Genomic DNA, 23,944 nt, shown 5'->3' with positions numbered 1-23,944 from the left:
CTCACCCACCTCACAGGGTTTCTGTTGAGGGGAGAGGAAAGGGAAGGTGACTGGAAGCTGCTTTGAGCCTCCTTCGGGTAGGGAAATCTGATTATTGATTGTCATTTCATTGGGGTTTTTAGTTAGGGGTTTATGGGTTTTTATCTTAATCTATGTAACCCGTTATGAGCCGTCAGGGAGTGATGGGTAGTGTTGTTGTTGTTGGTGTTGTTGTTATTCTTCCCAGGTCCCTCAGCCTGTCCTCCTCAGGCTTGGCCCCCAGGCCCAGGATCATTCTTGTTGCTCTCCTCTGCCCCCTTTCCATTTTGTTCAATGCAGTGGAATCCACCTAAATTAAATAGATCAAACTTGACCTCATTGGGAATCAGGTGATCTCCCCCAGTGGAGAACCTCCCCACAGCAGCAGCCCCACAGCGCCACCTTCTGGATGTGGCCTGTCTAGCAGGGGCTTGTCCCTTCTCTTGGCTTTCAAGGCCCAAGGAGAGCCTGCAGGGCGACCCAGGAACCCGTTTCTCTTTTAATGTGTTGCCCTGTTATAAATCGCCCCTCCGGTGAAGTGAGAGTTGGAGCCCCAAAAGGTCTGCTTCGCTTTTTCCTGCTCACACAGTGAGGAAAACCGCTCTGCAAAGAGGACCCACCTTTGGCCAGTTGTGAGCAAATCCTGTTTCAACAGCTTTATGGCCACTGCTTGTGTTTTATTTTACCGGGAACATTTAGGGCCATTCCGCACAACGGGCAATGTCGCTAAATCTGAGCGCTCTTGAAAAGCGCTGCAGGAAAAAGCAGCGGGTCTCGGTAACGCACACAGCCGGTTCAATCGAAAAAAAGGCTCTCCCTCTAGTGCTGTTCTCGTAACGCACAAGTTTCTGGTCTTGCCGAAATCGCAACAAAGGAGGCGATATTTTTCTGCGCCTCCTCCCACCCCTGGCCATCAATCAAACAGAACAGCCAATTAACTGTTGTGTTCGTGCTTCCCTTTAAAAAGTGGGTTTTTTTAAACCCGAAACCAGTAGCAATCCATATTCGTTCATTCGATGTATCAGAAAGACCTTTTTCACTGGAGTAGGAGCTGGCGCTTAACTGTTCAGACACTCTTAAAAAAAAAATATCCCCCCCACCCCCGGTACTATTTCTGGCTGAAATTACAGGCAGCGTCAAACGGGGGGGGGGGGGGGGCTGTATTGTGCTTGGAAACTTTACAGACAATTGCTTGTGGAGGGATTTCAGCCAAAGAAGCATTGCTTATTTGTTGCTTTTGCCAGTTTAAGGGGGGGGGGGGAAATGGCGATCGCAACGCCAGAAGCTTGGATGCGAGAGATTAGGGAGGGACATGCTTGCTATCACTGTATTGAGAATGCACATGTCATTTTTGGATGTGTTGCAGGTTGTTCTCAAGAGTATAGCGGGGCTTTTTAGGGGAATCCACTTTTGTGGAAGCAATTTTTGTGGGAGTGTTACAGGTTTGTGTAAGATGTTGTGAATAATGAAAAATAAATAGCGTTACACAATGGTAACACTTCAGCAACATTAACACTGTACGGAATGGCCCTTATTATCTGTCCTTCTCACATGTGAAACTCAAGGCTGCTTCCAATATAAATAAAACATTATGAAGTAAATGGGAAAAAATGCAAAACCCCAACAGAAAAGGATCCGTGCATCAAGCGCAGTCCTGAAGGGGCTGCGGGCGGTCCGGCGAAAAGAGGAGGGCTGGCCGGGGGACAACCTCTCCGCTCCCAGCCACACCCGCTCCGGCTGGCCTACCTCGCAGGGGTATGGCAGAGGAGAAAACAGCTTGAGCCGCCTTGGGTCCCGCGCTTAAGTCTCCCCGAGGGGATGCCGCGCTGCTCACACGTGCCCCCCCCCCCCGACCGCTGCCGAGGCCCCGCCCTTTGTTGCGCCCCCCCACCGCCACCGCCCCCACCCTTTCCGACGTGCGGGGAAGTTGCGTGTCCGGAGCCCTCGTGAGAACGGCGTGGGAAACTGCGGGCAGCCCCGGACACGGAGTCTCCTTCCTCCCTCCCTCCCTTCAGCCGGCCGGGGCGCGCCGGGCACCCTCCGCGGTCGCGCCGGACCTCCACCGCCAGGGCGGCGCTCTCTCCCGGGGATCCCGCCGCCGCTCTGCCCGCGCCCACTCTGTGCTCACGCGCGCGCCCTCCGCGCCGCTGATTGGCTGGCTGGCGGCCCGCCGGGCATGCGCGCCCCCGTTCAATTTGGCGGCGGTTGAGGCGGAGCCCGCGAGAAAGGAAGGCAGGTAGGCAGGCAGGCAGGGCGGAGGTCTCACAACAACCCCCGCCAGGTGGGCCGGCCTCGCCGGGGAGAAGGGGGGGCGTGACCCGCGGGAGAGCCCCCGGGGGCGGTTGCCGAGGCAGGGCCCAGGGTGGGGTGCGGGCCCGAGTCCCCACGGGGGGCCCCACGGCTTCTCTTTCTCCCAGGCCAGGCCTCCGAGCATGGGTCCGCCGCCGAGGAAGAAGGCCCCGCGGGGCTCCAGCAGGGCCGCCCTGAAGCACAAGAGGCTGGACGCCTTCCTGACCGACTTCGACCGGGAAGGTAACCCCCCCCCCCACCTTGGAGGGCGGCTGGGCAGCCAGGGGGCCCCTCCCTCCCCTCCCCTCCCCCCCTGCCCGCAGGGCATCCCCTGGAGATGGTTCCGTGGCGGGCTGGTTGCTGGTTGCCGGCCGCAGAGGACGCCCCAGGGGCCCCGTGCCCAGCCTGGCCCTTCTGTGCCTTCTCCGCAGTCCAGACCCGCAAGGACCAGATCCTGATGGACTCGGAGGGCTTGCTCAAGGAGATCGACAACATGTACAATATGGAGTTCCTCCGCCTGCCCGCGGCTCTGCAGGAGATGAACTGGCTCAGCTACTACGGTACGTTGCTCCCGAGGGGGCAGGGAGGGCGGAGAGCGGCCCTTGGGAGAAGGTGGGTGGATGGATGGCTGCGCTCGAGCCCCTGCAGGTGGGGAGGGGGCTGTTGGCATTGGCCATGAGGTCCCTGCGTGGGGTGAGGATTGTCCTGCGCTGGAGCCGGCAGGCAGCTTCCTAACTGGCTTCTGTGGAATGTGGGACTCCCACGGGGGCCCTGAACGAGTAGCCCCAAAGGCAGCAGTAAGGGATTTATTTCCCGTGTGTGGGGTGTGTCGTGTAGCCAGGAGGTCCGCCAGCCAGCCAGGCCAGGGGCATCTGGAGGAGGTTTGCCGTTGCCTGCCTCCGGATCATGATGACCCCTAATGCTTCTTGGAGGTCTCCTATCCAGGTACTATCTGGAGACAGCCCTGCTTGGCTTCCGAAATTTCAGAATCAGACAGAGCTAGAAGATGAAATTGAAAAGCGAAGCAGCAGGAGGCAGCGGGAGCTTCCCAAACGCTGAATCGATTAGACTGGGCCGTTTCGATGCCCAAATCTATCAATTCGATCGACTTGGGCCTTTCGGAGCCTGAATCGCACAACCCTAAGTGGCCCCGCTCTCATAAAGGCTTTTTGTCTCTCCAGCGCTTGGCGGAAGCGAGAAGGCCCTGGAGAAGGCAGCCATGGTAGGTAGCCGCCATCCTGCTTGCAGGGTCAGCCAGCCCAGGGAGCCAGCCTGGCTGAGGGAGTGAGAACCGCTCCTGTGCTTGCAGGTCGATCTGGACATCCTGGAGATCACCAAGCAGGCAACAGAAGCCATTCAGACGCCCATGAAGATGGTCCAGAAAGGTGGGCCTGGTCAGGGAGAGGGGCGGGGCTTGGGGCAAGGAGAGCTCCCACCCCCCACTGGTCCTTCGCCCCCTGGGAGATCTGGGACAGGCCCCGTTCTCTTATGCAGGCAGTCTGGAGGCGGGTGGGGTGGGGGGAATGGTTGCCCCCAGCCTCATTGGGGAAAGGCTGAGGGGGTGATGGGCCTCCTATGTGTGCTTTGTCCCCCTCCCTCCCCCTTGCAGCTAAGAAAGCCAAGCTGGCAATTGAGACCATAGAAGAAGAGGCAGGGCCACCCATCCTGCCCACGGACAAGCGATCCAGGCACGGGAGTGACGCTTCTGGGGCCCCAGAGTCCAGCAGCCAGAGACTACAGAAGGTGAGTTCCTTCTCTGCTTCGCTGCTCCCAGGCCCTCCTTGCTAGTCTGCTCTGGCTGCAGCCAATAAGTCACGGGTGTTGGGGATGGCCTAACAGTGCCATGGGGGAGGAATACGGCTCTCCTCGGACAGAAGGCCTGCCCTCCAAGAAGGGGCATCTCTTGTGCCAGTGAGGGCAGTGTTTGGCAGAGGCACACTAAGGCTTCTGCTGGCATGGACAAAGGAAAACTCAGACCAAATTGATTTGGCCAAAATTCAAAGCACCCTTCCCTAGCTGAGATTTGGCTAAATCCAAAGTGGTTCAGCACCATTAAAGTCAATGGAAATTTTTATTTTCTGTCTATTCCATGGACTGGGGGATGGGGATTTGAGGTAGAAGGCACCAAATTTGCAGTATAGCTGCAGGAGCCTCTCCTCAAGGGAACCCCCAAATTTCGAAAGATTGGACTAGGGGTCCGATTCTCTGGGCACCCAAAGACGATGCTAGCTTGGGGTAGTGGTTAGGAGTGCGGACTTCTAATCTGGCAAGCTAGGTTCGATTCTGCCCTCCCCCACATGCAGCCAGCTGGGTGACCTTGGGCTCGCCACGGTATTGATAGAGCTGTTCTGACCGAGCAGTGATATCAGGGCTCTCTCAGCCTCCCCTCCCTCACAGGGAGTCTGTTGTGGGGAGAGGAAAGGGAAGGTGATTCTAAGCTGCTTTGAGCCTCCTTCGGGTAGAGAAAAGCGGCATCTAAGAACCAGCTCTTCTTCTTGCCCCCATTGTTTCCATTGGCAAGACAAAAACAGAACCTTTTGCCCTTGCTGTATTTTGGCCCTTGTGTGACCCAGAGTGTTGGCCTGGTTGGCTCTTATCTGCCCTTCACTGAGCTCTCGTGCTGGGTGCCCTGGCATCGTTTTCCATACGTGGGGCTGAATTGGGAACCGCTGACCGAGGAAGGGTGAAGGTCACGTGTTTTGTGTGTCTTTCAGGCCAAGACCTCCATCAAAAAGGCCCCGGGGTCAAGGAGGGGCAGGCCTCCCCCAGCCAGGTCTAGTCGTCTCAGCAGGAGGTAATAGGCTGGAGAGGGGGAGCTTGGGGCGGGGGGGGGGGGGGATGAAAGGCCCTGCTCTCCCCCAGGCTGAAGGAGGCTCTTCCTACCAGGGAGGCAGCTCATGCCTGTCTGTCTTCCCTTCCCAGGTCCAGCAAAGTGAAATTTCTCACTCCGTCAGGTAGCTGCCCGACCCGCTCTGCTGCCCTCAAGGGAGCCCCCTGTCTGCTGACCCCCAAGTTTGACATCAGGTGAGCCCCGCCAGCTCCCTGCAAGTAAATCTCTGCAAGGGGGGGAGGGAGGGGGGCAGAGGATTCCTGTGGGGGCCAGTGGAGCATGGAGGCTGGAAGAAGCAGGCTGCTCCACTCTGCCTTGGCCAGCCGGCACCCCCCGAGGCCTGCCTGCAGAGCCCCTTCTCTCCCACCCTGCCTCTGCCGGGACTGGATCTTTGGCTTGAATCACACTTGGGGCTTTCGATGGTTTGGTCTCCACGGGGGGAACTGCTTTGTGTGAAGCCTGCGTGATTTCCTGCTCAGCCCCGGTGTCTTCAAAACGCCCGGCCTGCGTGCGCCCGCAGCACAAGAGCGGATCTTCAGCATCTCTGTGAACGGCAGCCCCCCTCGCGGCCACCAGCGACGTCTTCCTCACCATCCCTGCTGGGGGAGGGGAGGTAAGAGGGACACATTTTGGGGGGAGGATGAAATCTTTGTGCTGCACTGGTGGTTGCCAAGGACACGGGGGGAGGGAGGCGGCTACACATTCCCTGCACGAGGCAGACTCTCCATTGTTAGCTAGACACGGAGGGCCCCGTGGCCCTCCCTGAAATGGCTCCGGGGTGACGTCCTCTTGCGTTCTTCCCTGCAGAGCATCTGCTTGAGAGCCAGTGAGCTGTCCAGGCATGACCTGCTGAGCTTGAATCCGGACACTCTGGGGAGCGTGAAGAAGCTGTCGGTGAGGATCCCTGCTTTCTACCACAAGTTCCAATCCCCCTCCCCTGCCCTCCCGCATACCGAGGTTTGATCCTTAGAATCATAGGGTTGGAAGCGCCTCCAGGGTCATCAAGTCCAGCCCCTGCACAGTGCAAGAACTCACAAGTACTTGCCTACCCACAATGACTCCATTTCATGCCCAAGTGACCCCCACATACACACACCAAAAATCTCCAGAATCCAGCCTGGCCAGGAGGAAATCCACCTCCCATCCCCACAGTGGCGATCAGCAGTTTCCTGGGTATGCAAGGAAGGGCCACAGGATACAGGCACTGGCACATCCCTTCCTGCCCACCCACTCCCCATCTGCCTCAGTTCATAACATCAGCATTTCTGTCAGGTGACTCTCTAGCCTCTGCTTAAAAATCTCCAAAGGCGGAGAACCCACCACCTCCCAAGGAAGCCTGTTCCACTGAGAAACCGCTCTGACTATCGGGAACTTCTTCCAGAGGTTTAGACGGAATTTCTTTTGAATTAATTTAAATCCAACAACAATAAAAATCACAAGAAAATCATGCAGTAAAACCAGTTTAGCAACCCTTCCAATCCCCCACCAGAGTAAGCCTGATGCCCCCGGGGATGTGCAGAGGAGGGGCCCGGTAGAACTTCCCTGTCCGAGCCTCAACTGAACTCCTGGTGGGAGAGCTCTGTCTTGCAGGCTCTGTGGGACTGAGACAGTTCTGTCAGGGCCCTCAGCTCTTCTGGGAGCTCATTCCACCAGGCTGGGGCCAGGACTGAAAAGGCCCTGGCCCTGGCTGAGGCCAAGCGCACTTCCCGTGGGCCAGGGATCACCATCCTATTTGAATCCACAGAGCGGAGTGCCCTGTGAGGGGCATAGGGAGATAGACAGGCCCAGACTACAAATGGCCTTGAAGATCAAAGCCAGAACCTTGGACTTGATCCGTCATACAACCAGCAATCAGTGCAGCTGCCGTAAAACCAGCTCTCCATGATGTTCCTGCGAGAACCCTCATAGCAAAGTCCAGGTCAAGGACAAGGGCAGACCCTCATAGAGCGAGTTACAGAAGTCTATCTTGGAGATGACCGTTGCATGGATCACTGGCCAGATGTTCAGGGGCCAGATAGGGCGCTAGTAGCCTCAGTTGCTGAGGGTGGAAAAACACCAGTTGGGCTACTTTTGTAACCTGCATCCCCCCTGTTAGGGAGTGTCAGGATCCTAGGAAAGCAGCCCACAGAAAAATCCCTTTTTAAGTCGGAGCCATGATGACTCCCTTTAGTTCAAAAGCAGTACAGTCTTTATTGGGAATTACAGCAGACCATCTTCAGGAGGTACCCAGAGCAGAGAAATTGGCGAAGATGGGGAACTAGGGGGGACGGGGCTTATATAGACTTGGGGTCCCACCCCTAACTAAAGCGGGAAAACTACGAAGTTGCTGGGAGTTGTGAGCCTTCACCCTCTCCGTGGCCATAGATAAGCACGACACCAGCTGGCAGGGAGCTTCAAAGGAATGCCTGGAGGCACTGCCAGAAAACAGGAATTGGAGAGCCAGGCAGGGAAGGAGGAGCGAATGACACTGTAGAACTTGAGCTCCCGGGGGAAACAGGAGGTGGCATGACAGGGAGGTGTCAGAGGTCACTCCCAGATTCCTGGCTGAGGATGAAAGCTCTAACTGCACCCCTCCAGCAGGGAAGTCGCTCTTCCTGTCCCGGCCCTTCCTCCCCAGCCACAGCACCTCCGCCTTGGAGGAGTTGGGATTCAGGGGACTCTGCTTGAGCCAGACCGTTATCCCTTCCAAACATCTGGCAGATGTTTATTTGGGGGGGTAACAGACCTATCCACTGGCAATATGATAAATACAGGAAAATGTCCTATTTTTGTGGTTTTCCTTGTTTCTTTATTCTTTAGGACTTCTGTCAAAACGAAATCCAGGTAATCTCCGTTTTCAGTTCTTTCATCAGTTACAAGTCCTGAACATTAAATAAGATTTATTATTACAATATCAAAAGAAATTATAACAATTAATGCAATAAGTAAAGAGAGCTCCCTACCTCTGAGTCTTCAGTATACTTATCAATAAGTATTAAAAGTCTACTAAAAGTAGTATATTAATCAGTATTAACCTTAAGTCTAAAATATATTATACTGTTGATTCGTATCATACTTTACCTTATATATATATATTAATAGTATAATACTGGCCAGAGGCTCACATAGGTATGGGGATACCAGTCTGTATTGACACGTTCCCAACTGACTAAATTGCTACCAAAATTTATACAAACTAAATTATTCCAGGTGTGGGTCTTGGTAACAAGAAGTCTCTTGGATAATCATCCTGAAACCACTACGAGAAGCATGCCAGTTCCAGTGCTGTGGACACCCACGTGGTTGCAGGGTGTCCATGGAAAAAATGTAGAAGGATTCCCGTTGTAAAAGTTTCTTTTGCACATCAATCTTCTGGTATCTGTGGTGGTGACGTGTTCAATGCCGAAGAATCGTAATTCATCTGCTGTGGGCTGAAATTCCTCGCAGTGGCTGACAATCGGAGTAAATGAGCACATACCCGGCATGAGCCACTTAGTAAAATCAGCCTTGTAAATGCTTTTGAGCAGTTACCATCAAATGCTTTTTTATGAAAGAAATAACACAACACAGTTGGCCTGTAAAAAAGCATTTGATGGTTTAATAACTGCTTTAACAGACCGAGGGTACCCTAAAGCGATTATAGAAAAATCAAGAATAAGGGCAGAAACCCTGGAAAGACAACAGCTATTACAATATAAAAGGAGGGAGGATATCCAGCAGGTGACGTGCTCACTGGAATATTCTCATCTTGCTAATTCTATTAAAACATTCTTTATAATCATTGGCATCTGGTACAACATTTACAAGACTGTCAAAATGGTTTGCGGGTGGAGGAGGAATCGTAATATAGGAGAACTGACAAGTCATAGTGGGTTATTGGAGGAGGTTCCTTTAAGATCGTTACCGGCAGGAAATCATAGATGCGGCTCATGCCGGGTATGTGCTAATTTACTACCAATTAAGGACTTTACACATCCTATCAATGGCTTTACTATTAAAGTAAATAGTTATATTAATTGTTCCACAAAAATTGTGTCTACTGTATTGTATGCCCTTGTGACAGATATTATATTGGAATTAGCACAAGAGCCATAAGAATTAGATTTCAAGAGCATCAGTCCAAAGTAAGAAATTCAAACCTCGAAGCTCCGATCGTCAGCCACTGCATGGAATTTCAGCACACAGCAGATGAATTACGATTCTTCGGCATTGAACACGTCACCACCACAGATACCAGAAGATTGATGTGCAAAAGAAACTTTTACAACGGGAATCCTTCTACATTTTTTCCATGGACACCCTGCAACCACGTGGGTGCCCACAGCACTGGAACTGGCATGCTTCTTGTAGTGGTTTCAGGATGATTATCCAAGAGACTTGTTGTTAACAAGACCCACACCTGGAATAATTTAGTTTGTATAAATTTTGGTAGCAATTTAGTCAGTTGGGAACGTGTCAGTACAGACTGGTATCTCCATACCTATGTGAGCCTGTGGGCCAGTATTATACTTTTAATATATATAAGGTAAAGTATACAAATCAACAGTATAATATATTTTAGACTTAAGGTTAATAATGATTAATATACTACTTGTAGTAGACTTGCATGTTTAAACATTTAATACTTATTGATAAGTATACTGAAGACTCAGAGGGAGGAAGCTCTCTTTACTTATTGCATTTATTGTTATAATTTCTTTTGATATTGTAATAATAATTCTTATTTAATGTTCAGGACTTGTAACTGATGAAAGAACTGAAAACGGAGATTACCTGGATTCCGTTTTGACAGAAGTCCTAAAGAATAAAGAAACAAGGAAAACCACAAAAATAGGACATTTTTCTTTATTTATCATATTGCCAGTGGATAGGCCTGTTTCTCCCTGTTTGCTTTAATTATTAGACCGTCCTTCTTATACTCTTGTATGATATTTGGGGGGGGGGGGGGTGCCTGGGCAGCTGTCCATCAGGAGATAGCTGTTAGTCGTCAGCATATTGATGACAGCCCAGCCTAAAGCTCCAGACCAGCTGGGCCAGAGGGCACATGTAGGTGTTGAATAATGTGTGGGAGAGTACCGCACCGTGTGGCACTCCACACGGAAGTTTGTAATAGTGCGATGGGTTCCCCCTCAGCCACCCTCTGTTTAGGCTTCCAGAGAAAAGAGATCAGCCACTGTAATGCAGCCCCCGCACTCCAGGAGAGGGACTCGGGTGTTACTGCAGCAGACAAACGGGGCTCCCCTCGGATACGGGGGGGGGGGGGGGAGCAAGAGATTGCTCTGGGGCCCCGGGAGCTTCATCCATCCCTCACCCCCCTGCTGACCGAGGCCTCTCCTCCTCCTCCTAGGCGCAGCTGGCCAGCCTCTGCGGCACCATCAGGAGCACCAAGTGAGGCCTCCTCACAGCCTCCAGAGGGACGGAGCTTCGGCCTCCGCTGAGAGGGCTACTCTCCAGGCCTCTCGGGCATTTTGTTCTCCATGAAGCGGTCAGGGAGTGCTTTCCTACCTGCCTCCTTCCCTCCATCTTTGGTTTTGCCTCCACTGGGCCCAATCCGACACCTGCCACGTGTTTCCTTGGTCCACAGGCTGCAGAATTGTTCTTCTGGAGCTGGCAAAGAGGGTTTGTGGAGCAGCCTCTGCAATAAAGAACGGGGAGGGGTGTCCCTGTCTCCCTCACACACACCTGTTTTTGACTGACGGCGGGGGGGGGGGGGGGGCTTAGAATTAGTAGTGGCTCTTTTTGTAGATCTTTGGTTAAAGTGCTGTGCCCGGTGGCTTTTGATTGACTATGTATTTTTTTTAATTGTGCATTAAAGTGAATGTTCTTTTCAGTGCTTCCTTCTCTGCCTGGTTCCTGGGCTGGCTCTTCCTCTGATGACGGAGAAGGGGGGGGGGGGCAGATTCTGGCCTGCACCTGGATGACCAGCCGGTTCCTTTTGGACCGATACTTCACAGCCAGGGCTGCCTGGCATAATGGCTATACAATTAGATTACATTCTGTCATCAAGCAGGGTAGGGGTGAGACAGTATTGAGATCAAGAAGTGAAAACAAAGGAGGATGTGTGCAGAAAAATTAGCGGGTGTGGCAGGACCCAGCAGGGAGGGCAAAAGGAAGCCCAGAAAAAAGGAAATAATAAATGCAAGGTTCGTATGTACTGATTGGCCTGACAGGCTGAGAGTAAGCTGGGCAAGTGTAGAAATAAAGGGGGAAAGGGGCTAGCCAGCTGGAAGCAGACCCAAAGGAGCCTTGGTCAAGGAAGAGACACCCAAGCAGGAGAGCTGGGGGGGGGGGGATCTGCCGGATTCAGTGGAGGGCTGTGGGGTTCTGAATTCCGCTCTGGAGAACAAGTAAGGCAGGCTTGAAAGAAGTTGGGGGGGGGGGGGGAGAAATCCAAACTCTGGTGCCTAGAGGGGAACAGAAGCCTTCCCTGCCCCGGTTCTAGAGGAACCGCTGAGCAGCTGGATTTGGGGGCTCTGAAAGGGAAGAGTGGCATTTAAGAACTGAGGAAATTTGGCTAAGAAAGAAAGGGTCAGCGAAAGGACCATTCTCTAGCCTTAACGAAAAGTGTATTACCCCACTTACCTGAGGGGTTGCTTCTCTCTGTAAACACCCAACACTCGGGTACTTGCTGCAACAAAGTCTGATTCACAGCTCATTGATATTATCCTGAAACTTCATTTATTTAAGAACATTAATCTACACCAGTGGTTCCCCACATTCCTAATGCCATGACCCTTGAATACAGTTCCTCAAGTTGTGACCCCCAACCATAAAACTAGGCAAGGGTTCTTTCACGGAAATTAAACCGAAACTGACCAATGGCGTGAAGGTCCAAGGTTCGTGATTGTATATAAATTGGGGTTTTTTACGAGGTTTCTCAGTTCAGTTCTGCCTCTTGTCCCACCTTGCTGATCTCGCTCTTTTCCGCTGCTCCAGACAGATGAACGCTCTATCTTGATGTACCTGCAAGGCTGTTTGGTAGATGGTGCCCCACAAACCCGGCCAAGCTGTTTGCCCTGCCTTGACCCTTGTGAAAGGGTCATTTGACCCCCAAAGGGGTCCCAACCCCTGATCAATAAAGTTCCATTACTTCTTGTTATTCTAAAGAGTCCGTGATCTTACCTCTGAGGTAAAAGGGTACACCTGAGGCAGAAAGGGGACGTGTTACATCTGTCACCTGGTTCAGAAATCCTTTTCTATTATAACGGACTAGGGTGGCACAATTTGCGAACTATTTAAAATATTTAAATACTGTGGACTGTGGTGGACTGGCTCAAGAGGAGTTGGCTGAAACTAAATCCAGCAAAGACAGAGGTCCTCTGGCTGGGCCAGCATACGGCAGGAGATACGGTGCAACTCCCAGTGCTGGCTGGGGTCTAACACCTACAACAAGCGTTAGGAGTCTGGGCATAATTCGGAGTGCCTCGCTATCCATGGAGGACCAGATCACCAAGGTTGCCTGCCAAGCATTCCGCCATCTTTGCACCAAACCTATCCGCATCTGAGCCAGCCACTGTGATCCACGGAATGGTCATGGCCAGACTCACTCTATTCAGAGCTGCCCTTGAAGCCGATCCAGAAACCCCAGCTGGTCCAGAATGCTGAATTACCAGGACTCAGAGGAGAGCCCACATCACGCCAGCTGCACTGGCTCTAAATTGGAGACCAGAGCAGGTTCTAGGTTTTGGTGCTGGCCTTCATGAGTGGGACCCCTGGATCTACTGTGCCTCTTGCTATAACCCTAAAACAGCTCTACGATCTCGTGACCAACACTTGTTCCGGATCCCTGGCTCCAAAGAAACAGAACCGGCTTCAGCCAGAGCGAGGGCTTCTTCAGTCCCGGCCCCAACCAGGCGGGATGCTCTTCCTGATCGGATCAGGGCCTCCCGGGACCTTCAACAGTTCTGAAAGGCCTGCAAGACAGAGCAGACCCACCAGGCCGGGAAATGAACACCGAGACTACACTGGCCTCCCTCCTCACAAAACCAGAAAATACCCATCCTCAAAATAACCGCCCAGCAGAAAAAAGTCCCCAACAGAGGAGGTTTAATGATCTAATTAATAATTTAACTGAAAACTCTAATTGTTATCAATGTAACTTTATTACATGTACATGCCTCTTGTTACTCACCCTGAGCCAAATGAGAAGGGCGGGCTATAAAAATAACAATTATTAAACCCTTTGCCTCTCCACAGCCAGAGCCATTTGCATCTCTCTGATGTTTGGGGCGGGGTCAGTAACCCCTTTCCTCCTGGCCAGCGATGACCGTCCTTTCAGGCTCCCATTGGCATACAAAGCGCAGCCTGAATTACTTGGATAGTTTTGGGGCGTCTAGGGCAGAAGGGATTCCTCCTCAGGCTTCCTACCAGGCGGTAGGCCAATGGAGGCACAAACAAAGAGCCTTCCGTCTTCAAACCCATGTTGAGAATCAGAGCTTGAATCCTGGACGTCTGTGCAGGAGCATCCCAAAGACACGTCGCCGGATCTCCTTGGTCTTCACGCTGTAGATCACCGGGTTGAGCATGGGGGGCAGGAGGAAGTGGAGGTAGGACAGGAGCAGGTAGATCTGGGGGGGCATTTTCTTCCCAAACCGGTGGATCATAGACAGGCTCAACAGGGGAGTATAAAAGAGGAGGACGGCGCTGATGTGGGAGACGCAGGTGTTGAGGGCTTTGAGGCGCTCCTTCCAGGTGGCGATGCTCAGCACGGTCTTTAGGATCAGGGCATATGAAACGAGGATGAGGACGGAGTCTAGCCCGAGTGTGGAAAGCAGGATGAAAAGGCCGTAGGCGCTGTTGATGCGTGTGTCCACGCAGGCCAGTCTGAGGACGTCTGGATGTACACAGTAGGAGTGAGAAAGAGTCTTGGTCCGGCCATATCTGAGCTGCCTCAGCATGAAGGGCAGCGGAAGGTGGAGGGTGACGCTTCGAAGAACAATGGCCACACCCATCTTGGCGACCGTAGAAGTGGTCAAGATGGAGGGGTACCTCAGAGGGTTCCAGATGGCCACGAAGCGGTCAAAGGCCATGGCCAAAAGCACAGCGGATTCAATGACAGAGAAAGTATGGATGGAGAACAGCTGGGCAAAGCAGGCCTCGGCGACCACCACTCTGGAACGGAGCAGGAAGACACTCAGCATGGAAGGCAGAGTGGAGGCCGAAAGGCCCAGGTCGGCCAGGGCCAGCAGGCACAAGAGCAGGTACATGGGAGCATGGAGGCCCTGCTCAGCCCGGATCACAGCCAGAATGGTGCCGTTCCCAAGAAAGGAGATGAAGTACATGGAGCCCAGGGGGATGGTGAGCCAGTGATGAGCGGAGCCCAGTCCGGGGATGTCCATCAGCAGGAAGAGTAGGGGCCTGTCCTCTGTCTGGTTGGGAACGGCCATGCTGCAAATGTGGTGCCTGGACGTTGGAAAAAGTAAAATCATTTGCATACCAAGAGAAACATCTCTTCCCCTGCCTCTACAGCAGGCCTCTCCTTCCCACCCTTGCCCATCTGCTTGCCCATAAACGCCAAGCAGGGGAAAGAGCTCCAGAAGAGTCAAGCTACCAGCCCCGCCTGATCTTCTCTTCTGCACCATCTGCTCTTCCCCGTTGCAAGAGCTGGTCTGTAGTGCTCAAAGAGTCACATACAAAGAGGCACACGCAAACATACACATGGTGCCATATGTTTTTTGCTGGGATGGTACTTCTTGTGTTGTCTACAGTTCTGGCCTCCATTTCTAGAAAGCCAGTTTGGTGTAGTGGTTAGGATTGCAGACTTCGAATCTGGCATGCCGGGTTCGATTCTGCACTCCCCCACATGCAGCCAGCTGGGTGACCTTGGGCTTCCCACGGCACTGATAAAACTGTTCTGACCGAGCAGGAATATCAGGGCTCTCTCAGCCTCACCCACCCCACAGGGTGTCTGTTGTGGGGAGAGGAATGGGAAGGCGACTGTAATCCGCTTTGAGCCTCCTTCGGGTAGAGAAAAGCAGCATATAAGAACTAACTCTTCTTCTTCTAGATCAAAATAACAAAGTGGAAATACACACAGGAGGATGTATTCCAGCGGGGAGGGGGATGTGGCTCCATAAATCTTGCAGTTACTAGAAAAATTCCTATGTTCCTACTAGAAGGTAACACAAAGAGAAGTTCTTGCCTTCAGCTTCTTGAATATCATCAAAGCAAGACGAGAGTCTAGTTTCATCGTGAGGCTTCTTCAGCTTTGTAATACTGATTGCACATAACCAAAACTATCTAACAGAGCACAAGTCTCTCAGGAATTTTTGAATTCTGTTTGAATTTTTTGCTTGTGTGCCATTATTGTTACAAAGCTGAAACAATTATTATTACTACTGAAATTCAGTTGTTGTAGAGGGATTGAACCGAAGCAGAGAGGGGCCACAAAGATGTTGAGGGATTTGGAGACTAAGATGGAGGAGAGGTTGGGGGAGCTTGTTCTGTTTAGCCTAGAGAGGAGGCGACTGAGAAGGGATTTGATAACTATCTTGAAGTATTTAAAAGGGTGCCATATGGAGGATGGAGCAGAGTTGTTTCCTCTTGCCCCGGAGGGACGTACCAGAACCAATGGGATGAAATTAATTCAAAAACAATTTCAGCTAAACCTCCAGAAGAAGTTCCTGACAATTAGAGCAGTTCCTCAGATTTCCTCGGGAGGAAAGTTTTTCTTCCTTGGAAGTTTTTAAGCAGAGACTACTTAGTGACCTCACAGAAAAGCTGATTCTGTGGATTTAGGCAGACTGGCAATGGGTGGGCAGAAGGAATTGTGTCCCTGCTTGGCTCTTGTGGTCCTTTCCTGCATGCCCAGGGAAATGCCCATTGCCATTTTGGAGTCAGGAGGTGAATTTCCTCCAGGCCAGACTGGCTGGAAATTCTGGTTTTGTTTTTGTTTTGTTTTGTTTTTTTTGGGGGGGGGGTGCAGGCTAGGGCATGGAATTGGGGTTCACTGTAGATAGGCAGGTAGTTGTGAGTTTCCTGCATTCTGCAGGGGGTTGGACTAGATGACCGCGGAGGTGCCTTCCGAATCTATGATTCCAAAAGTGCTATGGGGCCAGTGTGCACATCCCTTCCATTGGCAAAAGCATTCCACTTTATTCTGCTAAGTGGTCCTTTTTAATCTAAAACCACACTCAGATCTACATAGGTTTGTAAGGAAGCATGAGGCACATTACGCTTGAACAGCACAAATGTAAGAAGGGCCTCTTCCTGACTGGACTTACTGATCTCTTGTGCCTCCTTCCAGACATCCTCTGTCTCTGATAAGCACCAGCTGACTGCAGATGGGGAAAGATCTCTGCCTGCCGTGGGGCTGTTTTCCCCTCCTTCAGCCTCCCTCTGACTCCAGAACTTCCCTGCTACAAACTAGCCGAGAGTGACCTCATGGTTTCCAGGCAGGGACTAGAACACCTGGGCTGCTTTTCTTTAGTTCCCCGACTGACAGCCAAGTGTCCTCACAGAGACCCGAGGCAGATTAAAGAGTACAAAACCCAACGGCCCAGGGAAACCAGCCTGCACCATGTAATGGAGCTGGGATTGCAGGATGAGAACACGATGCAAACAGCCCTCAAGAGCACAAACAGAACTGCCTTACCCAGAACCAGACACTGGTCCATTCCCGTTAGAGCCCTGTCTGCTCAGACTGGCAGCGCTGCCCCCAAATCTCAGGCATGGGACTTCCGCCTCTCCTCCTGCCTGCCTGGCCCTTCCGACGGTGGAGGGGGGGCACAGAGGTTGAGATGCCAAGTAGGCACTTTGCCACCCCCAAAGAGAACTGACTGGGATACAGTGATGGGCTTGGGCCTGGGGAAGCCGGCTTTGAATCCTTGTTCTGTCAGGGAACATCAGGGTTGTCCTGATAAAGTCCCCCACAGGGGGGTTCAGAAAGGCGTCGGGTGGTCTGCAGCAGAAGAGCCAGACAAAAGTCCAGGGAGGCCAGCTTGGGGGAAAGCCAGCCAAGTGTTGAGGTTAAGAGTGGCGGCCTCTAATCGGGTGAGCCAGGTTGGATTTTCCACATCTCCTCCTCCACATGCAACCAGCTGAGTGACCTTGGGCTAGTTACAGTCCTGATAGTGCTGTTCTGACAGAGCAGTAATATCAGGGCTCTCTCAGCACCACCACCCTCCCAGGGTGTCTGTTGTGGGGAGAGGAAAGGGAAGGTGAATGGAAGCCGCTTTGAGACTCCTTCGGGGAGAGAAAAGCAGCATCTAAGAACCAACTCTTTTTCTTCTTCTTCAGGGCTTTCTCAGCCTCTCCCCCCTTCCAGGGTGTCTGTTGAGGGGAGAGGAAGGGAAGGTGACTGGAAGCCACTTTGAGACTCCTTCGGGGAGAGAAAAGCAGCATCTAAGAACCAACTCTTCTTCTTCTTCTTCAGAAATCTCAGGGCTCTCTCAGCCCCACCTCTCTCGCAGGGTGTCTGTTGAGGGGAGAGGAAGGGAAGGTGACTGGAAGCCACTTTGAGACTCCTTCGGGGAGAGAAAAGCAGCATCTAAGAACCAACTCTTCTTCTTCTTCAGAAATCTCAGGGCTCTCTCAGCCCCACCTCCCTCCCAGGGTGTCTGTTGTGGGGAGAGGAAAGGGAAAGGAAGCCGCTTGGGTAGAGAAAGCAGGGTCTAAGACCCAACACAGCCACAGCAACCCAGGTCCCCCTTTCCCCAAAGTTCTGCTCAGGTAGCTTAGCCTATGAAGAGTCGGTGAGGATTTCAGCAAATTCTTTTTAGCCCCCACAGCCCACAGACCTGAGTCTCTTCACTGAACCGCCGGGAAAGACCATCCCCAGGCGTATCCAAGGCCACTGCAAGGCCCACTGCAGCCCATCCCTGAGGGCAGTGCCCCCATGCCCCTGGCCCACCTGGACTGTGCCACCCCTTCTGGGCCGCTCTACCATCCGGTGGGCGTCTCACGGACGTTGTGCTCACCTGGACCAGTCAGGCCTGCAGCCTCCCCACACAGACCTCGGTCCTGATGAGGAATCCCTGCAGGACACACACGGAAGAAGGACTTCTCCTCCCCAAAGAGGGGTTACCTTTCCAGGTGGTCTTTCCTCAAATACAGATCCTTTGCAAGACACCCGGGAGTGGTCCTCTGTCTGAATAACGAAAGCCCCGCTGAGTCCAAGCAGAAGGAAGGACCATTTCCAACCCCTCCAGAAGCTTCTGTGCTAATCTGGCCAAACTGCCCCCTCGGCTTGGTTCCCAAGGAGCGCCCAGCAAGGGAATTCTGCACTCCTGCAGAGAAAGCTTGCAGGAGAAGTGGGATGTCCGCATCCACAACCCTGCAAGGTTTATAATCAGGGTTTCCACCCCCACCCCCACCCCCCCTCCAGGGAAGAGCACTCAGCCTGAGCCTGGGAGGTGGGGAGGGGGGGGGGAAGACAGGGCTGCTTAACCCTTCCACTGCTGGGCCAGACAGGAAGCCTCCTTCTCCCAACTTTCAGTCCACTCAGACGGAAGCAGCTCTCCAGGGCCACAGGCAGCGATAGGCCCTTTCCCAGCCCCTGCAGCGTCTGTCCTTCCACTGGGGATTGAACCGGAGGCCTTCCCTCAGCCTCAGCCCCTTCCCCCCCCCCCAGGCATACATAATACAGACATACATAATTTATACCCTGTGCCGACTGTAAAGAGTCCCTCCCACTTCTCCTTTGGGTTAGGGGACTCTGGGTGACAATCCTTCCCACAAGCCCAAAGTTCCTTAACCCCATTTCTTAATCGGAGGGGGGGGAATATATTTCTTTAAAATGGCAAGATGGGGAGGAGATTCTGACATGCCTTTCCTCGGTTTGCATGCCCAGATGGACGTTCTTCTGATGACCTTCTGTACTGCGGTCTAAATCGTCTTGAATTCCCGGTTCCGACCAGTCTGGGTCAACTGTCTCTACCGCTCACCTTCTACCTTCTCGTAGGGGAGGCTGTGGTTGGATGTCAGCACACCCTGATGCAGAAGTTGGGAATGGGGGGGGGCTGTTGTGCAAAGAGTGTTCAGGCCCAGGTTGCTCCCTCCCAGATACTTTAGAGCAGTGGTCCCCAACCTTTTTATCACTGGGGACCGGTCAACGCTTGACAATCTTACTGAGGCCCGGGGGGGGGGGTTAGTCTTTTGACGAGGGACGTTGCCGCCACCTGAGCCCCACTTGCTTTCCCACCACCCACAGGGGGGGGCGCTGCCAGCAGCAGCTGCGCAGTGCCAGGCCGAGGGGGAGCCCCAGCCATGGCGGCCGCTGGAGAGCACCAAAGGTGAGCTGGCAGCAGAGTGGCAGGGCAGCCCCCGAGGCAGCAGCCACGGAGGAGGACGAGGAGGAGCCGCAGCCCGCTGCCGACTGACCGGGGGTTGGGGACCACTGCTTTAGAGTAAATAAACTCAGCTCTTGCTGTTCATTTCTTAATAAATGGCACAAGCAAGGTGGATTGACAACAGCATAAATCATAACTTGTTGTTATGTGCGAAGTCGTGTCTGACCCATCGTGACCCCCATGGACAACGATCCTCCAGGCCTTCCTGTCCTCGGCCATTCCCCGGAGTCCATTTAAGTTTGCACCTACTGCTTCAGTGACTCCATCCAGCCACCTCATTCTCTGTCGTCCCCTTCTTCTTTTGCCCTCGATCGCTCCCAGCATTAGGCTCTTCTCCAGGGAGTCCTTCCTTCTCATGAGGTGGCCAAAGTATTTGAGTTTCATCTTCAGGATCTGGCCTTCTAAAGAGCAGTCAGGGCTGATCTCCTCTAGGACTGACCGGTTTGTTCGCCTTGCAGTCCAAGGGACTCGCAAGAGTCTTCTCCAGCACCAGAGTTCAAAAGCCTCAATTCTTTGACGCTCGGCCTTCTTTATGGTCCAACTTTCTCAGCGATACATTGCAACTATGCAATACAAATTGTATAGTATTATATATAATGCTCTGGGGAAATCACCCTTGGTTGCTCAGAGGGAAGAGCCCATCAGAGGCCCCACAGTGAGTGCAGTCTGTGGCCGGACTCTGGCCACTTCCTTTCCTGCTTGAGGTGTGGAGGGAGGGGAGCCATGGGTCCCGTCCCAAGGCCTTGCAAGAGTGGACCAGGACCACCTCCCACCCCGGACTCCTTGCAAGGGGATGGGAGGGGAGCAGGCAAGGAGGACATGAGGACTCAGGGTCATCCAGTGACGGTGATGGGTGGTGCTGTAGATTCCCAACACGAAATGAAAGCTGGCTAACTGACAGGTCACATAGAGGGGAATCAATGGGAGGAATGTGAGCAGTTGGGTCCCTCAAGGATCAGTGCTGGGCTGGGCTCCCGAAGGCCTCGGCCTCTCTGCCCTGTGGCTGGCCCTCCGGAGGAACTGGCTGGCCCCTGGGTGAGACGGGAGGCTGGACTGGAGGGACCCTCCCTGGCCTGACCCAGCAGGGCTCTTCTGAGGTCCTTATCAGGGGAAGGCCTCGGCCTCCCTGCCCTGTGGCTGGCCCTGCAGACGAACTGGCTGGCCCCTGGGTGAGACGGGAGGCTGGACTGGCCCAGCAGGGCCTGACCCAGCAGGGCTCTCCTGAGGGTCTTCTCAGGGGAAGGCCTCGGCCTCTCTGCCCTGTGGCTGGCCCTCCGGAGGAACTGGCTGGCCCCTGGGTGAGACGGGAGGCTGGACTGGAGGGACCCTCCCTGGCCTGACCCAGCAGGGCTCTTCTGAGGTCCTTATCAGGGGAAGGCCTCGTCCTCCCTGCCCTGTGGCTGGCCCTGCAGAGGAACTGGCTGGCCCCTGGGTGAGACGGGAGGCTGGACTGGAGGGACCCTCCCTGGCCTGACCCAGCAGGGCTCTTCTGAGGGTCTTCTCAGGGGAAGGCCTCGGCCTCTCTGCCCTGTGGCTGGCCCTGCAGAGGAACTGGCTGGCCCCTGGGTGAGACGGGAGGCTGGATTAGAGGGACCCTCCATGACCTGACCCAGCAGGGCTCTTCTGAGGGTCTTCTCAGGGGAAGGCCTCGGCCTCTCTGCCCTGTGGCTGGCCCTCCGGAGGAACTGGCCGGCCCCTGGGTGAGACGGGAGGCTGGACTGGAGGGACCCTCCCTGGTCTGACCCAGCAGGGCTCTTCTGAGGGTCTTCTCAGGGGAAGGCCTCGGCCTCTCTGCCCTGTGGCTGGCCCTGCAGAGGAACTGGCTGGCCCCTGGGTGAGACGGGAGGCTGGACTGGAGGGACCCTCCCTGGTCTGACCCAGCAGGGCTCTTCTGAGGCTCTTCTCAGGGGAAGGCCTCGGCCTCTCTGCCCTGTGGCTGGCCCTGCAGAGGAACTGGCTGGCCCCTGGGTGAGACGGGAGGCTGGACGGGAGGGACCCTCCCTGGCCTGACCCAGCAGGGCTCTTCTGAGGGTCTTCTCAGGGGAAGGCCTCGGCCTCTCTGCCCTGTGGCTGGCCCTGCAGAGGAACTGGCTGGCCCCTGGGTGAGATGGGAGGCTGGACTGGAGGGACCCTCCCTGGTCTGACCCAGCAGGGCTCTTCTGAGGCTCTTCTCAGGGGAAGGCCTCGGCCTCTCTGCCCTGTGGCTGGCCCTGCAGAGGAACTGACTGGCCCCTGGGTGAGATGGGAGGCTGGACTGGAGGGACCCTCCCTGGCCTGACCCAGCAGGGCTCTTCTGAGGCTCTTCTCAGGGGAAGGCCTCGGCCTCTCTGCCCTGTGGCTGGCCCTGCAGAGGAACTGGCTGGCCCCTGGGTGAGATGGGAGGCTGGACTGGAGGGACCCTCCCTGGTCTGACCCAGCAGGGCTCTTCTGAGGGTCTTCTCAGGGGAAGGCCTCGGCCTCTCTGCCCTGTGGCTGGCCCTGCAGAGGAACTGGCTGGCCCCTGGGTGAGACGGGAGGCTGGACTGGAGGGACCCTCCCTGGCCTGACCCAGCAGGGCTCTTCTGAGGGTCTTCTCAGGGGAAGGCCTCGACCTCTCTGCCCTGTGGCTGGCCCTGCAGAGGAACTGGCTGGCCCCTGGGTGAGATGGGTATTCTCAGGGGAAGGCCTGTGGCTGGCCCTGCAGAGGAACTGGCTGGCCCCTGGGTGAGATGGGAGGCTGGACTGGAGGGACCCTCCCTGGTCTGACCCAGCAGGGCTCTTCTGAGGGTCTTCTCAGGGGAAGGCCTCGGCCTCTCTGCCCTGTGGCTGGCCCTGCAGAGGAACTGGCTGGCCCCTGGGTGAGACGGGAGGCTGGACTGGAGGGACCCTCCCTGGCCTGACCCAGCAGGGCTCTTCTGAGGGTCTTCTCAGGGGAAGGCCTCGGCCTCTCTGCCCTGTGGCTGGCCCTGCAGAGGAACTGGCTGGCCCCTGGGGGAGACGGGAGGCTGGACCGGAGGGACCCTCCCTGGTCTGACCCAGCAGGGCTCTTCTGAGGCTCTTCTCAGGGGAAGGCCTCGGCCTCTCTGCCCTGTGGCTGGCCCTGCAGAGGAACTGGCTGGCCCCTGGGTGAGACGGGAGGCTGGACTGGAGGGACCCTCCCTGGCCTGACCCAGCAGGGCTCTTCTGAGGGTCTTCTCAGGGGAAGGCCTCAGCCTCCCTGCCCTGTGGCTGGCCCTGCAGAGGTGATGCACCCCAGACCAGCCCTGCAATGCACAAGGAGGAAAAGCGGCTGCTACTTCTGGTTCACTATAAGTAACACAGGTCAAGCCAGGTGTATGGCTAGCCATAAAGCTTTGCGTGACAGACAAGGGCCACCTGGTAGACTCAGCGTGAAGTCAGGATCCTCAACAGAGTTCCCCCAGGGGAGCCAGACTTCAAGAAGCTCCCAGCCTCCCCTCCCCCTGAGAGGGAAGCCAGGCAACCACCCCCCGGCATGTCTCCCCTTCTGGGGCAGACCCCCCTGCTCTGGGGCTGCTTCAAGGGCCGTCCCCAGCTGCTCCTCCAGAACCCCCGGGAGCTTCTGCCCTGCTGACTCTCCTCTGACGCTCCCCGGCAGACCTGGCCGTCCTTAGATGGCAGGCCCCAGGTTGACCCTCCCTCCCTCCCCCCCCCCGTGGGTGCAGAGGGGCATCAGAGGCATTGCCTGGCACTGAGAGGGCGGTTCCTGATGGCCAGCGAGAGAGAGGGGAGCGCCATAAAGGCCATAGAGACGCCTCCCCGGGACTCTCTGTGCAGCGCTGGATCGGTCCTCCTCCCCCACCGAGGCTTGGTGCCTCCATCCACACACAGCCCTGCGAGGGATTTCTAGTCATTTGTTTGTCACTTGAGGAAAGGTGATTTTCTTTTAAATTACAGAAATATGCAACGGCACAACCATACAAAGACCTACCAAGAGGCGATTCCTAGTAGGACAAGGAGAAAAGAGGAAGGTATCCAAACCTCATCCTACAGAAAAGCCTTCTTCTGTGACCGGGCAAGCAGAAATACCCGAAAAGGACCTTCTGGGGTTGTGCAGGGAGACTTTTGCACGGACGGGGGCAGCCTTCTGGGGAGGGCTCCTGCACAGAACCTTTGCCTGTGAACCTGCCTCCCGTCAGTCCCACACACACACCCCTGTTGCTCCCGGGCAGCACAGGCACAGCTCTGGGTTGCATCTGTGGCTATTCTTTGTGCTTCATCCTCCGCTGGACTTGGCACCTGTAGTCCTGAGACCCCGGCAGGATCATGCCACCGCCTCTTTCCCTGCTTCTGGAAAACAACCGGCTTCGTTTCAGGATTTTGTCTCCATAGGAGCAGCTTTCGGGGAGAAGCCAGGGCAAGGGGTGAGTATTCCAGGTTAAGGGTCCAGAAAATCTCTCTCTTTCCCAGCCAGATAAGTTTGGCTGCAGGGACACCTGGCTGGTATGAACATGTGCTGTGCCCTCCTGCACCCTGGGGGCATTTTGCCAGGGGGCATTTTGCCATCTTTGCCACCAGCCAGCATCCCTTTCCTAAGTCTGAC

General features: G+C 54.6%; 2 protein-coding genes across 2 annotated transcripts; one reads left to right on the top strand and one right to left on the bottom strand.

The window, feature by feature from the left end:
- Positions 1-1,982: 1,982 nt before the first annotated feature.
- LOC143839262 (borealin-like) lies at positions 1,983-10,946 on the top strand. The gene is given in 12 exon segments (XM_077341051.1): positions 1,983-2,254; positions 2,441-2,550; positions 2,739-2,867; positions 3,489-3,529; positions 3,617-3,692; positions 3,917-4,050; positions 5,022-5,101; positions 5,230-5,331; positions 5,617-5,695; positions 5,697-5,750; positions 5,945-6,031; positions 10,464-10,946. Coding segments are annotated over 11 exon segments (927 nt in total). The 5' UTR covers positions 1,983-2,254; positions 2,441-2,450; the 3' UTR covers positions 10,509-10,946.
- A 2,556-nt stretch (positions 10,947-13,502) lies between these two features.
- Positions 13,503-14,502, bottom strand: LOC143840565 (olfactory receptor 51G2-like). Its single transcript, XM_077344176.1, has one exon. It carries the CDS (start codon positions 14,500-14,502, stop codon positions 13,546-13,548), a length of 957 nt encoding a protein of 318 aa, XP_077200291.1. The 3' UTR covers positions 13,503-13,545.
- Positions 14,503-23,944: the final 9,442 nt, after the last annotated feature.

Source organism: Paroedura picta, chromosome 6, assembly GCF_049243985.1.
Source record: "Paroedura picta isolate Pp20150507F chromosome 6, Ppicta_v3.0, whole genome shotgun sequence".
In the NCBI taxonomy this organism is placed as follows: domain Eukaryota; kingdom Metazoa; phylum Chordata; class Lepidosauria; order Squamata; family Gekkonidae; genus Paroedura; species Paroedura picta.
Note: the sequence above shows the minus strand (reverse complement) of the source record. Positions and strands in the feature narration are given on the sequence as shown.